Genomic DNA, 15532 nt, shown 5'->3' with positions numbered 1-15532 from the left:
CCCCGACTCAAAAGGTGCAAGTGTATTCGACGATGGTGCACTAACAATCACCTGAATGCACGAACGAGTATTTCAAAATACGACAAAACGATGAACCTATGCAAAATAGGAAAGAAAATAATAAATAATAAAATATTGACCAAGGTGCTGGGGGACTGGGCCCACTAGCCGTCCGACCGAGCCGTGGCCAGTCCCACGCCAGTTTCATATTTTATCATATTTTTTTTATTTTCCTTGATCTTATGAAAATCCTTTCATTTGAACAAATATCCTTCGTTTTGAGGAAACTCCTCAGTTCATGGTGTTTCCTTCGCACCGAGGAAATAATATAAAATTGGAAAAAATGTCGTGGGGCCGTGTTTATTGTCCAACCGACCATGCCTTGATCCCGACCGGCCCCACACCTCATGGTTCCTTATTATTTTATTAATATTTCCCTAATCTCATGAAAACTCCTTAGTCTCATGGTATTTTCATAAAACCATGAAAAATATAATATAAAATTAGGGAAACTCGTGGGACAGGGCCCTAGCCGGCCAGCCATGCCCTTGCCGGTCCCACACGTCCCTTTATTTTATTATTATTATTTTAAGTTTCCTTGATCCCATGAAATTCCTTGATTTCATGGTATTTCTCTCAAATTATGAAAATTCCTTCAAATCATGGAAATAATACACAAAAATTACATAAAATTAGGGAAACGCACAAGACCGGGCCCCAGCCGGCCGACCATGCTCAAAGCCGGTCCCACACGCCCTTATTTTATTATTTCAATATTATTTGTTTCCTTGATCCCATCACTTCAAGGAAACTCCTTAATTTCAACAAACTCCTTGATTTCATGATATTTTCATAAAACCATGAAAAATAATATAAAATTAGGAAAGACACCATGGGACCGTGGTCAGTGACCGGACGGCCATGCCTTGGCCTCAGCGGCCCCACACTTCATCGTTCCTTCATTTTATAATTATTTTCCTTCATCTCATGAAGTTTTCTCAGTTTCAGCAAAACCCTGATTTTTGTCATATTTTTCTCAAATGGTTGCTCAAACGCACGCCAGAAAATACCAAAATTCTCAGGACTGAGATACGGACGTTTTGACGACGTGAGCATGTTACCTTGACCGACCAAGGTTGGCTCTTTGGCTCTCACGGAGCCGGTCCCACATATTTTCATGAATTGACCTAATTTGCGCAATTGCAAATATTAGGTCCAAAATTCTTCCACATAATTTTGGAATTTTCATAGAGCGATCGTCATTCGATCCCGTGACCATCCAGGGCCGGTTTCATGACCCCTTGGTCGGTCCCTCATCTCTTCATAATTGATTAGGTTTTATCACCTAAGGCTCAAACGAGCATTTTTCCAATAAATAATTAAACCAGCATTTAACCATTCTTTCATCAACAAATCACCAACTCTTCAAGAGACCTTGGTATTTGCTCACTCGAGCATATGGGTGCTACATGGCTGATACATGATCCCATGTAGCCGGTCCCTCCTTCATTCCATGGTCAATTTTCAAATAAACCATCAATTGGTCATCAATTGATCGAATTAGGGTTTCTGAGTCCAAGGATCATAATTCCAGATTCAAACACCAATAACTTTACGACGATCTCATGATCATAATTTTATTATACTCGGTTCAACTATCAATATTCTAATTAATGTTTTATTTTGGTCACTCTACTAATAATTCATCAGACGAGCAACACTTGCTCAGTGAGCAATATTTGCTCAAACCAAGGAATATTGGTTCAACCCTCAATATTCAACAATTTATCGAATGAGCAATACTTGCTCGCCTCAACTATCAACGTGAGAATTATAACTCTATCTCAACATACACGTTCAATTCATGAGTCTCAGAACATTTTGCAAAATCATGTTCAACTCAGCAAATACATGGACTCATCGTCCCATGAAGTCACGAAGTCAACAACTGACTAATTACACCACGAGACGTCAATCGTGTCACATGGGGGGATATTAACTAGGGTTTTGGTCTGGCGGTCTATGGCACGTGTGTTCATACACACGATGGAATGTGAGAAAGTCGTGCAATCAGTCGAAGAAGTTAACAAAGTAGTGGATGGAAAATCGACCAAGTCTCCGCACGATGAACAACTGGTTTCAAACACGATTTCCATTTCCCAGTTTTTGATTCCATCAACTGTCACACTTCATGGGATCATGGTGTCTACTATTCCAGCAATATAAATAAGTCTCTGAATCATGATTGAATATACAAGAATCTCACGTCAAACAGACAACACGAGATTAACAACTCAACATTTGAGTAATCACTCTCAACAGAGATTCAATCATTCAGAACTTATCTTATTCAGAATACACAATACACCTACAATCTTTGATTACCATCGATTCCACACATTTCTCAGCTTCCCTCTTACAGATCAACCCATCATCTCTTGTGACCGAATTTACTCTGGAACGACACTTGTCTTGGTTTAGGCCGGAGTACTACAGATTGATCTCTCGAATTCAAAGCAATCCCTTCTTGCAGTGCATCTGTGTGAGGTTGAACATTTCGCTCGGTTCAAGGAGTCTCCTCCGTACGGTCGTCTCCTCAATTCCGTAAAAACCAGCAAATCGTTTTGCCCCATCTACAATTAGGTTTCCCAGTTGCTAGAGTTCTCCCTTATATAGTCTTTCAAATCAGGGTTTGCAATCAATGTTAGCTTGGTAACAAAGCATTCAATATTCACCGTTAGATGAAAACCTGATTAGATTCAAGATAATATCTTTCAAACGTTAGATCGAAAACTAGCTTGTTACACACAAATGAAATGCACGTTTCTAAGTTTGTATAACCGTACCCAAACATGTACATTTGTTGGTTCAACAATAGTCAACCATATGGTTAGCCATATGATCACTTTCATATCAACCATATTCTTCTTCGCCATAACTAGTTCAAGTGACTCAAATGAACTAGTTAGACAGTTGTTCAATTGCAAGGAAATCTTATGTAACTACACAAGACACAATTGAAGAAAAAACGATTTGATTCACTCGAATCGGTTCATGAACTATACATCCACGGTTTGCAATTTGCATTCCTTAGTTTATATAAGAATAAGTTCACAAACATCATTTTTAGATATAACCTACTCAAGTTCGCGGACTGGGTTCGCAGACTTAAGTTCCCGGACGGAGTTCACAAACTTCAACAGAATTTCTCGGGACGAGAACTTCCGCAAGTTCGCGGACTGAGTTCGCGGACTTGGCTCCCGCCACCATGCCGGTTCTCTGGATCAACAAAGTTCGCAAACTTCGGTTCAAGGAATAAGGACTTATACATATATGTGTTTCCACAACAATGATTATATCCTCCAATGGTTATATAATCTAAACTCTCATTTCAATCATTGAAACATTCTTAGAGGACGTTGATATTCTATAGTTGTTATTCACAAATTATTTTTCGTCAAAGTAAGCAATTTTCAAAGTGATTGAAACTTGTCATGACTTTCGTCACTAAGTAAAGATGAACTTGGCTAAAGCGAAAGCTTACCAACACATATTTCGAGAAATACATAGGCGAGATAAACTCGGCTCGAAATAACAAATGTGTATAATCTAAGTTTATATAGCAAAACGACTTTTGTCTCAAGATAGGAGATAAATAGACTTTTGAGTGATAGATAAGTTCAAGTCTCCAAATACCTTTTAGTCGATGAAGATCCACTGGTTCCTTGAGTAGTCCTTCGTCTTGTATGATGATTTCCATGGAGTTCTTGAGCTCAACTACACTTTCAATCCGTATAGTAGACTAGAAATCAAGACATATAGTTTTGATCACTAACATTGACAAACATGCTTGAGATAGCAACGCATGAGAGTTCGACCGAGCAATGCTCTAAAAATCTCCCCCTTTGTAAATTTTAGTGACAAAACTATCAATACATATGGAACAGAAAAAATAAATAAATTAACCTTTATAGCGCCTATTACACATGTCTAATCTTCAACATTACTCGAAATCTTTGTCACTTCCAAGTACTCCAATGATCCCAAAGGTTGTAAGTTCAACATCATCGTTGTTGAAAATCCATAGCTATAATAACGAGAAAAAAGGAGTTCTCAATCATTGTTATACAGTGTCAAAATATCATTACACAGCGTCAAAGTTCAATTGTATCACAACTTCAACAAAAATACTATGGTGATATGTATCACTCCCCCTTAGTCAATACTCCATCTCACATGGAAACCACTCCCCCTTACATAATGATCCGAAAACCATATGTATTTGTAGTATGAACTACATATTAATTCTCCCCCTTTTTGTCAATAAAATTGGCAAAGGTACAAGAACGGGATCCTAATGAAATTTCCGAAAGAGACATTTCATGACCAAAAGAAAGAAACACATATCATCTTATTTAGATGCAATCATATAGCCGAGGCTAAATGCATTCATCAAAGAGTTTATAAAGATACAAGATAACCCCTATAATATTCCACAGCCGCACTCCCCACAAAGATTTAGCAATTAAGCACAAGTTCAATTAAGAACTCTTCCCCATAAAATGTCATTCCCAAAGGAACAACAAGAACGACCTTCATTTCGAAAGAAAATAAGGATTTATTTGGACATAACATATCACATACAAGTATGAATTTGAATCCAAAATACTCAATTAAATTAACCACAAGAGAACCCATGATTAATTCAATCAAAAATGCTCAATATAAGTGAACTTATGGAGACTAAAAAAATATACAATTAGATTAATCACAAGAGAACCCATAATTAATCTAATCGAAATACACAACCAAACTAATCACAATAGTAATCAATTTAATTGGTCATGCTCATCATAAGAAAACTTACGGAGCAACAACTAAATAACCAAACAAGATGAATAATTGAGTTGAATATGCTCGACATAAAGTATCTCGCGGAACAACAACTAAGCTAATCATAAAAATAATCAACTTGGTCGTTTAGTGCTCAACATAAGACACTTTACGGAGCCTCACAATAATACATAAAATATGGATTAGGGAAGATCAATACTGCGGAATACACAAGGATTCATTCTATTTTTCATCACTATTCGCATAACGATATTCAATAGACATAATCCTTGCAAACAAAAGATTTTAACCTATCTACCATCAATAATTGACATAATAGGCTTACATTTTGTATCTGTCAAAAGTATATTCATTCTTTTCAATACATGCATATCGACATACGAAAGACTTTACTTTTCACAAGGTATGGGACAATCATAGTTCACGGAAGAAAACACACATATCCCATAACAATATTGCAATATATAAAACCATAAAGATTAATACTGCAAAAATCATCTTCCAAACAAATTTAGAATTTAAACCAATAAATCTAAAAACATGAAGATGAAAACGTTGGACATAGATACGTATAATCACAATAATGGCTATTCCAAACTCTAGTAATTCTTCTAACAAAAACAAGAAAACATAATTCTTATTCAAAGACTTACTAGTCAATGTAGAACTTTCTCAGAGCCTCTACAGAGAATTCCTTCTCATTATTGAAAAACTCATTGATTATGGGATCGTTCAATTCCTCCAAATCTTCAGAAATATCAGTCAACTCACTAAGTTCCTTCTTTATCTCACACAAGGTGTTCTTTGAAAGAGACAACATTTGTTCATAGTGAGCTATCTCTTCTAAAGACGAAACAATTTGAGATTTTAAATTGTTTCTTCTGTTGATGAAATCTTTCACCAAACCCCTGAAGTTATCATCAAGCTGATAGAAACACAAGAGGTAGTTAGAGGAAGAACCTTCTCTACAATTTGTAGTCTTCACTTTCTTCACCCTTGCGGAAGAGATTCCCTTACAAAGATACACATTGATTGCTTCGACTGCATCTCTGCTTGTGATGCCTCTAGTTACAGGAGCCATGAAACTGTATCTTTTTAGGGAAGAAAGGAAAAAGTCTACAAATGAAATAAATAGACTAGTGAGCGTCTAAACCCTAGAGGAAGAAGTCTTCCGTAGTTTTAGAGAATCAATATCTATACTGTTAGGAGAATATTTTCTTAACAACAATAAATACACTACTTGAGCCACAAAGACGCAGAACCCCATTTTCTCAAGTTAAAGATGAGGATGCTAACGTCTCTAGCATTAGATAGAGACGTTGTGAGCCAAACGCTCTCTTTGTTTACCACATAGTAATTTTCCAAGGTTTGTCGTGTAAACAGAATTCCTACCTCTTTTGATTCTGGAAACACTAGTTTTATGGGAGCCACGATGATTATCCAGACTCATCTTTTGCATGTTCTTCTGCAGTTTAAAGAGATTCTTGTTGCTCCTTCTGAATCTCCAGCACATACTTTGAACATGATTTGCGTGTCCACAAAACGAACAGATCAAGGATTCTTTGTCTTGTTGAGATGCCTTCTGTTTGATACAACAGTCAACTTTTATTTTTCCCTGATCAATAGAAGCATCAGGGTTAACAATGCTTGCACACTTGCTTTTAAATCCTAAACCATTAGTGTTTCCAGAGGACTTCTGACCAAATAACATTGTTGAGATTTTGTCAGAGATTCTAGACAATCTTTGTAGATCATCTTTAGGAGTATTAATCTCTTTCTCCTTTAGAGCAATGGTTCTGGTGAAATTATCATTAAGACAGTCTATATCAAGATTTTTCACCTGGATTAATGATTCTAATTTCTTCAATAAAGCTTTTAATTGAAGATTTTCTTGAAGAACCTCTTTATTCAAGAATTCAAAAATCTTTGTGTCAGACTCAAACTCTGAATCAGAACTTGAGTATGTGGATGTTTCTGCTGTAAGAGCTGGGGGTTCATCACATCCATCAATCGTATTCAAACGGTTGACACTAAGAGATCTTTCTTTCACGGAATCATTAGCAGTGAAGGCTGACAAAAGTTGTTTGTCACGTCTAATGCTTCTTTTTACAAATTCTTTGATATTTTCTGTTATCAATGGTTTTTCAAACCAAATACCATCTGAACAGCATTCATCAGTCCAAGACAAGGTAGAGGATTTACTTGTGTTGGAAACAACATTAAATGCAACAGTATGAACAGAATTTTGATCAGAATTCTTACTCTTCCAAAAGACATATTTTTGGAAAGAGTGTTGAGGTTATTTCCTCCATAGATGGTATACTTCTTAGAAACGTATCTGTTGACTTCAAAGGTAGTTTATAAGATATCCCAAGCATCTTTAGACTTAGTGCAAGTAGACACATAGTGCTGAAGTTCTGGGGTAATGGTTTGTCTGATAGCATTAAAGCCTTCAGAATTTTGCTTTGCAGCAAGAATTTCTTATGAACTATAACTACCAACATCCTTAGGTATAGATACATCGCCTTTTGTATTAACCGGAGTATCATAGCCATTAATAACATGTACCCACATTAAAAAATCGTGAGCTTGAAGAAAAGCGCGCATAGCAACTTTCCACCATGGGTAGTTTGAACCATCGAACACTGGTGGTACGTTAACTGAGATAGCACCTCTGTCCATAGAGTCAGATCGCTACAAACAGAGACTTATAAGGTCTTTAACGTGTTTGCCTGCTCTGATACCAATTGAAAAAGTGGGGGTACAACAAACACACCCAATATTTCTCTTAGCAATCTGTATGGACAAACTCCAATATACTTTCTAGAGAATCAACTAGACAGTCAGACTCAATCTAGAGAAAAAGTATATCAAAGCATTTATATCTCGATCTCTCGATTTGATATATACTCAAGCAAATAGAAATCTGCGAGTCTTTATCAAATACTAGAGAGATAACTTGGATGGTATCAAAGACTAATATCCAAGTGTCAATCAATTTAAATCAACAACCAAAAAGTCGGATATTCTAATTGATTGAACAACGCACAACCTGTGATATTTCAATTATATAATAAAATATAATGCGGAAAAGAAATAACACAGACACCAGAATTTTATTAACGAGGAAACCGAAAATGCAGAAAAACCCCGGGACCTAGTCCAGATTGAACACACTTTGTATTAAGCCGCTATAGACACCAGCGTACTCCAAATTAACTTCGGTCTGGACTGTAGTTGAACCCCAATCAATCTCACATTGATCCAAGGTACATTTATGCTCATACGTCTCTGATCCCAGCATGATGCTGCGTACTTGATTTTCTTAGCTGATCTCACCCACAACTAAGAGTTGCTACGACCCAAAGTTGAAGACTTTAACAAATCTGTATGACAAGTAAAAGTCTACGGTAATAGATAAATCCGTCTCCCACGAATATACCTATGAGTTTTGTTTCGTCTTTTGATAAATCAAGGTGCACTGGAACCAATTGATAAACCAGACTTATATTCCCGAAGAACAACCTAGTATTATCAATCACCTCACAATAATCTTAATCGACGCAACGAAAAAAGATATTGCGGAATCATAAACGATGAGACGAAGTGTTTGTGATTTATTTTATATCTTGCCTGTCGGGGATATCAATCTCAAGAAAATTATTATAATTGTACTCGTACGATAGAAACAACAAGATCATATCACACAACTACAAGAAAGTAGTATCAGTCTGGCTTCACAATCCCGATGAAGTCTTTAAGTCGTTAACCTGGTTTAGAAGAAGAAGCCAAAGGTGAAAGGAGAATCGACTCTAGCTTATCACAACTAGTATCACATAGAAGGTGTGGGGATTAGGTTTCCCAGTTGCTAGGGTTCTCCCTTATATAGTCTCTCAAATCAGGGTTTGCAATGAATGTTAGCTTGGTAACAAAGCATTCAATATTCACCGTTAGATGAAAACCTGATTAGATTCAAGCTAATATCTTTCAACCGTTAGATCGAAAACTAGCTTGTTACACACAAATGAAATGCACGTTTCTAGGTTTGTGTAACCGTACCCAAACTTGTACATTTGTTGGTTCAACAATAGTCAACCAAATGGTTATCCATATGATCACTTTCATATCAACCATATTCTTCTTCGCCATAACTAGTTCAAGTGACTCAAATGAACTAGTTAGAGAGTTGTTCAATTGCAAGGAAATCTTATGTAACTAAGCAAGAAACAATTGAAGCAAAAACGATTTGATTCACTCGAATCGGTTCATGAACTATATAGACACGGTTTGCAATTTACATTCCTTAGTTTATATAAGAATAAGTTCACAAACATCATTTTTAGATATAACCTACTCAAGTTCGCAGACTGGGTTCGCAGACTTAAGTTCCCGGACGGAGTTCACAAACTCCAGCAGAATTTCTCGGGATGAGAACTTCCGCCAGTTCACGGGCTGAGTTCGCGAACTTGGCTCACGCCACCATGCCGGTTCTCTTGATCAATAAAGTTCACAAACTTCGGTTCAAGGAATAAGGACTTATACATATATGTGTTTCCAAAACAACGATTATATCCTTTAATAGTTATATAATCTAAACTCTCATTTCAATCATTGAAACATTTTTAGAGGACGTTGATATTCTATAGTTGTTATTCACAAACTATTTTTCGTCAAAGTAAGCAATTTTCAAAGTGATTGAAACTTGTCATGACTTTCGTCACTAGGTAAAGATGAACTTGGCTAAAGCGAAAGCTTACCAATACATATTTCGAGAAATAGATAGGCGAGATAAACTCGTCTCGAAATAGCAAATGTGTATAATCTAAGTCTTTATAGCAAAATGACTTTTGTCTCAAGATAGGAGATAAATAGACTTTTGAGTGATAGATAAGTTCAAGTCTCCACATACCTTTTAGTCGATGAAGATCCATCGGTTCCTTGAGTAGTCCTTCGTCTTGTATGATGATTTCCATGGAGTTTTTAGCTCAACTACACTTTCTATCCTAGTCCGAGACCTTAGCTATAGTAGACTAGAAATCAAGACTTATAGTCTTGATCACTAACATTGACAAACATGCTTGACATAGCAAGGCATGTGAGTTCGACCGAGCAATGCTCTAACAATTTGCTTAATCTTAAACCATTACTTCGGTAATTGAATATAAGATAGATCTAAGGACCTGATGAAAGAGTTTATGTTAAGATAAACAGAAGATCCTTTGTTCGACTCATATCAATTGGCTGAATAGAGTTGATACCAAACAGATTTGTTGTTCCTTTACTGTTTGGAATACGAACCAAAGTAATTGTTCGAAGTGCGTGACTTATTCATAGATCGAAGGCGTGGGAATACAGACGGAACTAGGTGAACTATAGGTTTAGTTGCTTGGTATCAACTATACGAAGTTACGTGTAATTTTGTGTAGCGGCTTAATCCTGAGAGTATTCAATTCTGGACAAGGTCCCGGGGTTTTTCTGCATGTGCAGCTTCCTCGTTAACAAAATCTTGCTGTGTCATTTACTTTCCGCATTATAATTATTTTATTATAATTAAAGTAAATTACACAAACGTTAATTCCTATTTACTTGATAAGTGAATCCTATTGTGTTTGGTTAAGTCCGAACCTTTTTATCAAGTAACATACTTCGTTGTTGTATTGTCTCGATCTCGTATTCATAGACGATCACACGAAGTGTGAACCGATTAGTTGCATTGTCTCGACTCAGTCCATATACAATCATTTTCGGAGAAAGGACTTATATGTAGGAAAAGTTTTAGCTTGAGGTATATTTTGGTACCCTCGCCTTTTCAATTGGTATCGGAGCAGGCAAACATGAAAAGATCTAACAATTTGTGTTTGGTGTGATCCAACCTATAAGAATTGAATCTAATGAATGATTCAGTTAACGTAAAGCAAGACATCAAGAGTTTTGAATTAACACTTGATGATGACATCTACTAATCAATATCTGAAGATATCATCACTAGAGATTCGACTAGACAAGTTAATCTTGTTAATAATGTAGAAACCGATGACGACTGGAAAATACGTCTACAATAAGGGTTAGATGAAATTTCCGATGATGATGACTCAGATTTTGAACAAGAAGTAGAAGAGGATATCTCAGAATACTCTAAACTGCTAGATCCTTTAAAAAATGAAAAACTGAGAACTTCGAATTTTATTGGTTTTATGACCCCTCTTTGTCGTGAAAACAAGAAACTGAGGAAGGTTTTTCAAGGATATTATATTGGTTAACGCACCAGTGATTGTCTTCTTAAAGATCGTACAAACGATCTAAATTCTAAAAAATTAGAATGTGAAAATCTTCGAAAGAACTGTTTTTGTCGGAAAAGAAACGTGCTGAATCGGAAGCAATGTTTAATTCTCGACAAATACAGGGTCATGAAGAAAAAGCCAGTGCTAGTCTCTCTCAAACAAAATTATTAGAGAAAGAGCATGATGTTGCTCTTAAAAAAATCACTTGTTGAATCTGATGCAAGGATTAACTCTCAACAAAAGAGTCTTGAAGAGAAAGAAGGTGTATATCTCTCACGAGAAAAACACCTTGAGGCTGATCTAGCTGGTGCTCTTGATAAAATCAAGACGTTGGAAGAAGAAAATTTGGACTTGAAAAAGTTTAATGATAGCACAAACAATTTAACCTCAATGTTAGAAGCAAGTAGAAATCATCGTGATACACGAGGATTGGGCTATAAGGGAATAGATGCTTCAAATATTAGCAAAGAGGTGAAATTTGTTAAAGCTACAAATTCTTCTAAACCAGAGGCTTCCACTGATAACAAAGATGCTCATATTTCTTGTAAAGAAGAAAAGTCTATCAAGCCTAAGAATAGTGTTCAACCAGCAGTAATCAAAGAAGGCATTTCTACTAGTGTCAAGAAAGCAACAACGTTGAACAAAGACAAGAAGAAGAAAAAGAAGAAGAAGAAGACTCGCCGAGCTCCAATGCAAGAGGATCCACAAAAAGGTAACATCAAAACTCATACTTCGTATATTTATACTAAGCATTGTTATTATTGTGGTAATAAAGGACACTTCCAATGGGGATGCAAAGTTCGTAAGATGCAAGATGCACTTTCTTTTGTATCAAACGAATTGGCTAAGTTTTCTCCTCATAAGAACTCAGATCGTTATTTTCCTAAGTTTAGACAAAAGAATTATTATAATGATAGTTCAAATTTTGCATATCACTCGACAAGGTCATCTCATAAAATACCCAATTATAGAAACAGAGGTGACGTTTCAAATGCAAAGACAAGATCTGATGTTCCAAATTGGAGAAAGGGTGTCTCGCAAAATATTCAAAAGGATAATGATCCTAATGGTCTGAAGGAGAAGGTTTCTCCTGCGACACCCAACTCTAAATGGGTTCCTAAGTCCTCTATAGCCAAGAAGGGACCAAAAGTTAGTCACAAGAATGACTCTCAGTTGTTAATTGTTCGTGACAATAATTATAAGAGTCTTCTTGAAAGACTAAAGAAAGACATTATGTCTGAAATATCTTGTACTAGTAAAGGTTGTGATAATGACACTCTTCATCACAAGTCAAAGAATAAAAACAAGAGATGAAACAAGAGAAAACAAACCAAGCAAGAGGTCAAGAATGATGATTCTGTCTTAGTCACTCGTGACGAACAAGACAAGGATCAACTCAACACAACCTAGTTGTGTTAGAATGTGAATACTCACCTTGGTGCTCAATGTTTTTTGAAAGGTGAGGAAGCACATGAAACTGAGCACATGATCTCTCGGTTATTATATGACTAACTAACATCTTTAGGAGATTTCTTTTCTTCTATACTCATACTTTCTCTATCTATACTTGAGGTTTTGATATAAACGGTAATTGTGAGTTTATGATGTTGATATCTACTGATCATATATGTGTAGATCATGTGTTTTACGATTAAAACGAGCCAAAAATCACTGAATTCGGACATCGTATGCAAAAGTTATGTCAAAAACATATTAGTGTTGTGATCCGTCACAAGTAACACTTGGGGTACCGATCCTAGTGATAGGTGCAATGGGAGGAACCGATCCTAGTGAGAGGTCCATATACGAAGAAGTGTATAACTTTTTTTTTTCTACTGAATCACATTTTTTATTGAATTGAATAACAAAAGGAATACACCAAGTTTACAACAAAAGTAGAAAAGAAAAAGCAAGAAAGGCAAAACTACATACTACAGAATTAAAAGCTAAGTAGAAATGACAAAGCTATGGCCTGAGATAAGCTATTCTGGAGTTCAAATTAAAGAAGTGTATTATTTGGGAGTCATAGTTATGAGCCCACCTTTTACCTTTCATTCTGATACCCCCTTCATGGACCACTTGAAGAATTCTGCTTTTGAAGAGATGTATGTGAACCTTTCCATTGTCAAACAGAATTGAGTTCTTTTGGAACCATAATTCTTTCATTGTAGCACAAACAACTGTGAACCAAATTTCTTTAATCAATGGACTTTGCTTATCTGCTGCCTTACATATATCTGCAAATGATAATGGTCTTGGGAATGCAAAGACTGAACATAACAAATTCCAGATCTGAATACTAAAAGCACAAGTCCACAAGGTATGATCCATGTTATCTTGTTCTGCAATACACACACAACATCTGGAAGGCATTTCATAACCTTCATTTCTCATTGTTTCATCATCAATATAAACACCCTGTAATAGTTTCCATATATTGCAAGCAATAGAGGGATGTAAAAAAGGTTTCCAAATAAAAGAAGGCCATACCAATTGTTGGTGTTTGAATCTTAGTTTTTCCACTGCCATTTCTGTTGTGAAGACACCATTTGTACTTCCATTTCATGTCATACTATCAGCTCCACCATCACTTACAAGCATGTTACTAAGAACAAAAACAGATTGCAACTCAGAGGGAATTTCCCATTGATTACTTTTTATCAGCTCTTTTACTTTCATCTGCAGATTATTTTTGACAACTTCAGAGTATCCAATTTCATTTATCTTGGGAACTGTTTCATACCATGTATCAAAACAAACTGAGATATTAGCACCATCACCTACATTCCATTTTATATCTTCTTTTAAAGTAGACCAAGCCCATTTAGGACCAAAATAAACAGAGGATTGTTTCCAGTTCTCAAACCACTAACCTTGTTTATTTTGGAATTTAGCAGCAAAGAATAGACCCCATTCGTCTTGAGAATTTACCATCTTCCACATTATTTTCATGAGAAAAGCCTTGTTTATAGCTTCCAATCTTCTGATACCAAGCCCCCTTCATTTTAAGGTGTACAAACCTTTTTCAAGATAATGTTTTGTGTTTTCTAACTTCACTGTTGCCAGACCATAAGAAGTTTCTGATAAGCGTTTCACAAATTTTGATGACTGAAGCAGGCCATCTATAAACAGACATATTGTATAATGGAATACTGCATAACACTAATTTAACAAGTACCAATATTTCAACAAAAGATAGCAGTTTACCTCTCCATTTAGCTAATCTGTGTTGAATCATTTCTACTACAGGCCAAACCATTGCTGAAGTAACTCTTCCAGGAGCTAAAAGTACTCCTAAGTATTTATCAGGAAATTTTGATAAGTCCATATTTACCATCTCACATATTTGTTGCTTCCTGGCTGAAGTAACACCATCAATGAAACACTTACTTTTATCTTTGTTGATTAACTGACCTGAACTAGCTTGGTATTCATCAAGTAAGGTAAATAGATTGTTTAAAGATTTTTTAGCACCATTGAAAAAGATAAACACATCATCTGCAAAGAAGAGGTGAGTTGGATAGATACCATTCTTAACCACCATTGGAAGTATTTTTCCTTGATTCACTAAATGAGAAATATTCCTGCTTAGAACATCTTCCATTAGAACAAAAAGTATAGGTGATAATGGATCACCTTGCTTTAAACCTCTTCCCACTGAAAAATCCACAAGGGACACCATTTACAAGAACTGACATTTTTGCTAATTCAAATAATGTTAACAGCCAATTACACCATGATGAAGAAAAGCCATATTTTAGCAAAACTTGAAAGAGGAACTTCCAACTTACAGAATCATAAACTTGAGAGATATCAAGCTTGAAGGACACATTTCCTCCTCTTCTTTTCTTTTTCATTTAATTTACCATTTCTGAAGCAAGCAAAATCTGTTCATGAATACTCCTACCCTTGATGTAAGTTGCTTGTTGAGGAGATATCAATTTCACCATCAGACAGTTCATTCTTGTTGTAATTATTTTAGTAAAGTTTTTGAATAACACATTGCTTAAACCAATAGGTCTAAACTGGTTTGCCTTTTTTGCTCCTTGACATTTTGGAAGAAGAAATATGAAATTAGAATTTAGCCCTTTAGGAATGTATCTTCTCTTCCAACAAAATTGAATTGCTTCCATTAAATCAACACAAATAATTTCCCAACAAGTTCTGTAGAAAATACCAGAGAAACTATCAGGTCCAAGAGAGCTTTCTGGATCCATTTGAAAAATGATGCTTTTTATCTCTTCATGGCTTGGTAATGCATCCAACATTGCTTGATCTGAATCACTTATTAAAGAAGGAATGACATCCAATAATTTCTCTGAAATATTGACTTCTTTAAATTGAAATTTTTGTTGAAAGTGATGAACTAAAGAACCATAAATAAGAGTTGGATCAGA

At 35.8% G+C, this 15532-nt stretch overlaps 1 protein-coding gene across 1 annotated transcript in view; it reads right to left on the bottom strand.

Moving 5' to 3' along the window:
- The window catches only part of LOC113295554, a 64187-nt gene extending 49370 nt beyond the window's left edge, over nt 1-14817 (bottom strand). Inside the window, exons 1-5 of the mRNA XM_026543885.1 lie at nt 14343-14817; nt 14156-14257; nt 13731-13915; nt 13493-13553; nt 13184-13405 (exon numbers count right to left, since the gene is read on the bottom strand). Of these exons, the coding sequence (XP_026399670.1) occupies nt 13184-13405; nt 13493-13553; nt 13731-13915; nt 14156-14257; nt 14343-14817 (1045 nt within the window). The remainder of the gene's footprint in view (nt 1-13183; nt 13406-13492; nt 13554-13730; nt 13916-14155; nt 14258-14342) is intronic.
- Between the last annotated feature and the right edge of the window lie 715 nt (nt 14818-15532).

The sequence above is a fragment of the Papaver somniferum genome, chromosome 7, assembly GCF_003573695.1.
Source record: "Papaver somniferum cultivar HN1 chromosome 7, ASM357369v1, whole genome shotgun sequence".
NCBI lineage: Eukaryota > Viridiplantae > Streptophyta > Magnoliopsida > Ranunculales > Papaveraceae > Papaver > Papaver somniferum.
This window is presented reverse-complemented; position numbering and strand designations above follow the sequence as displayed.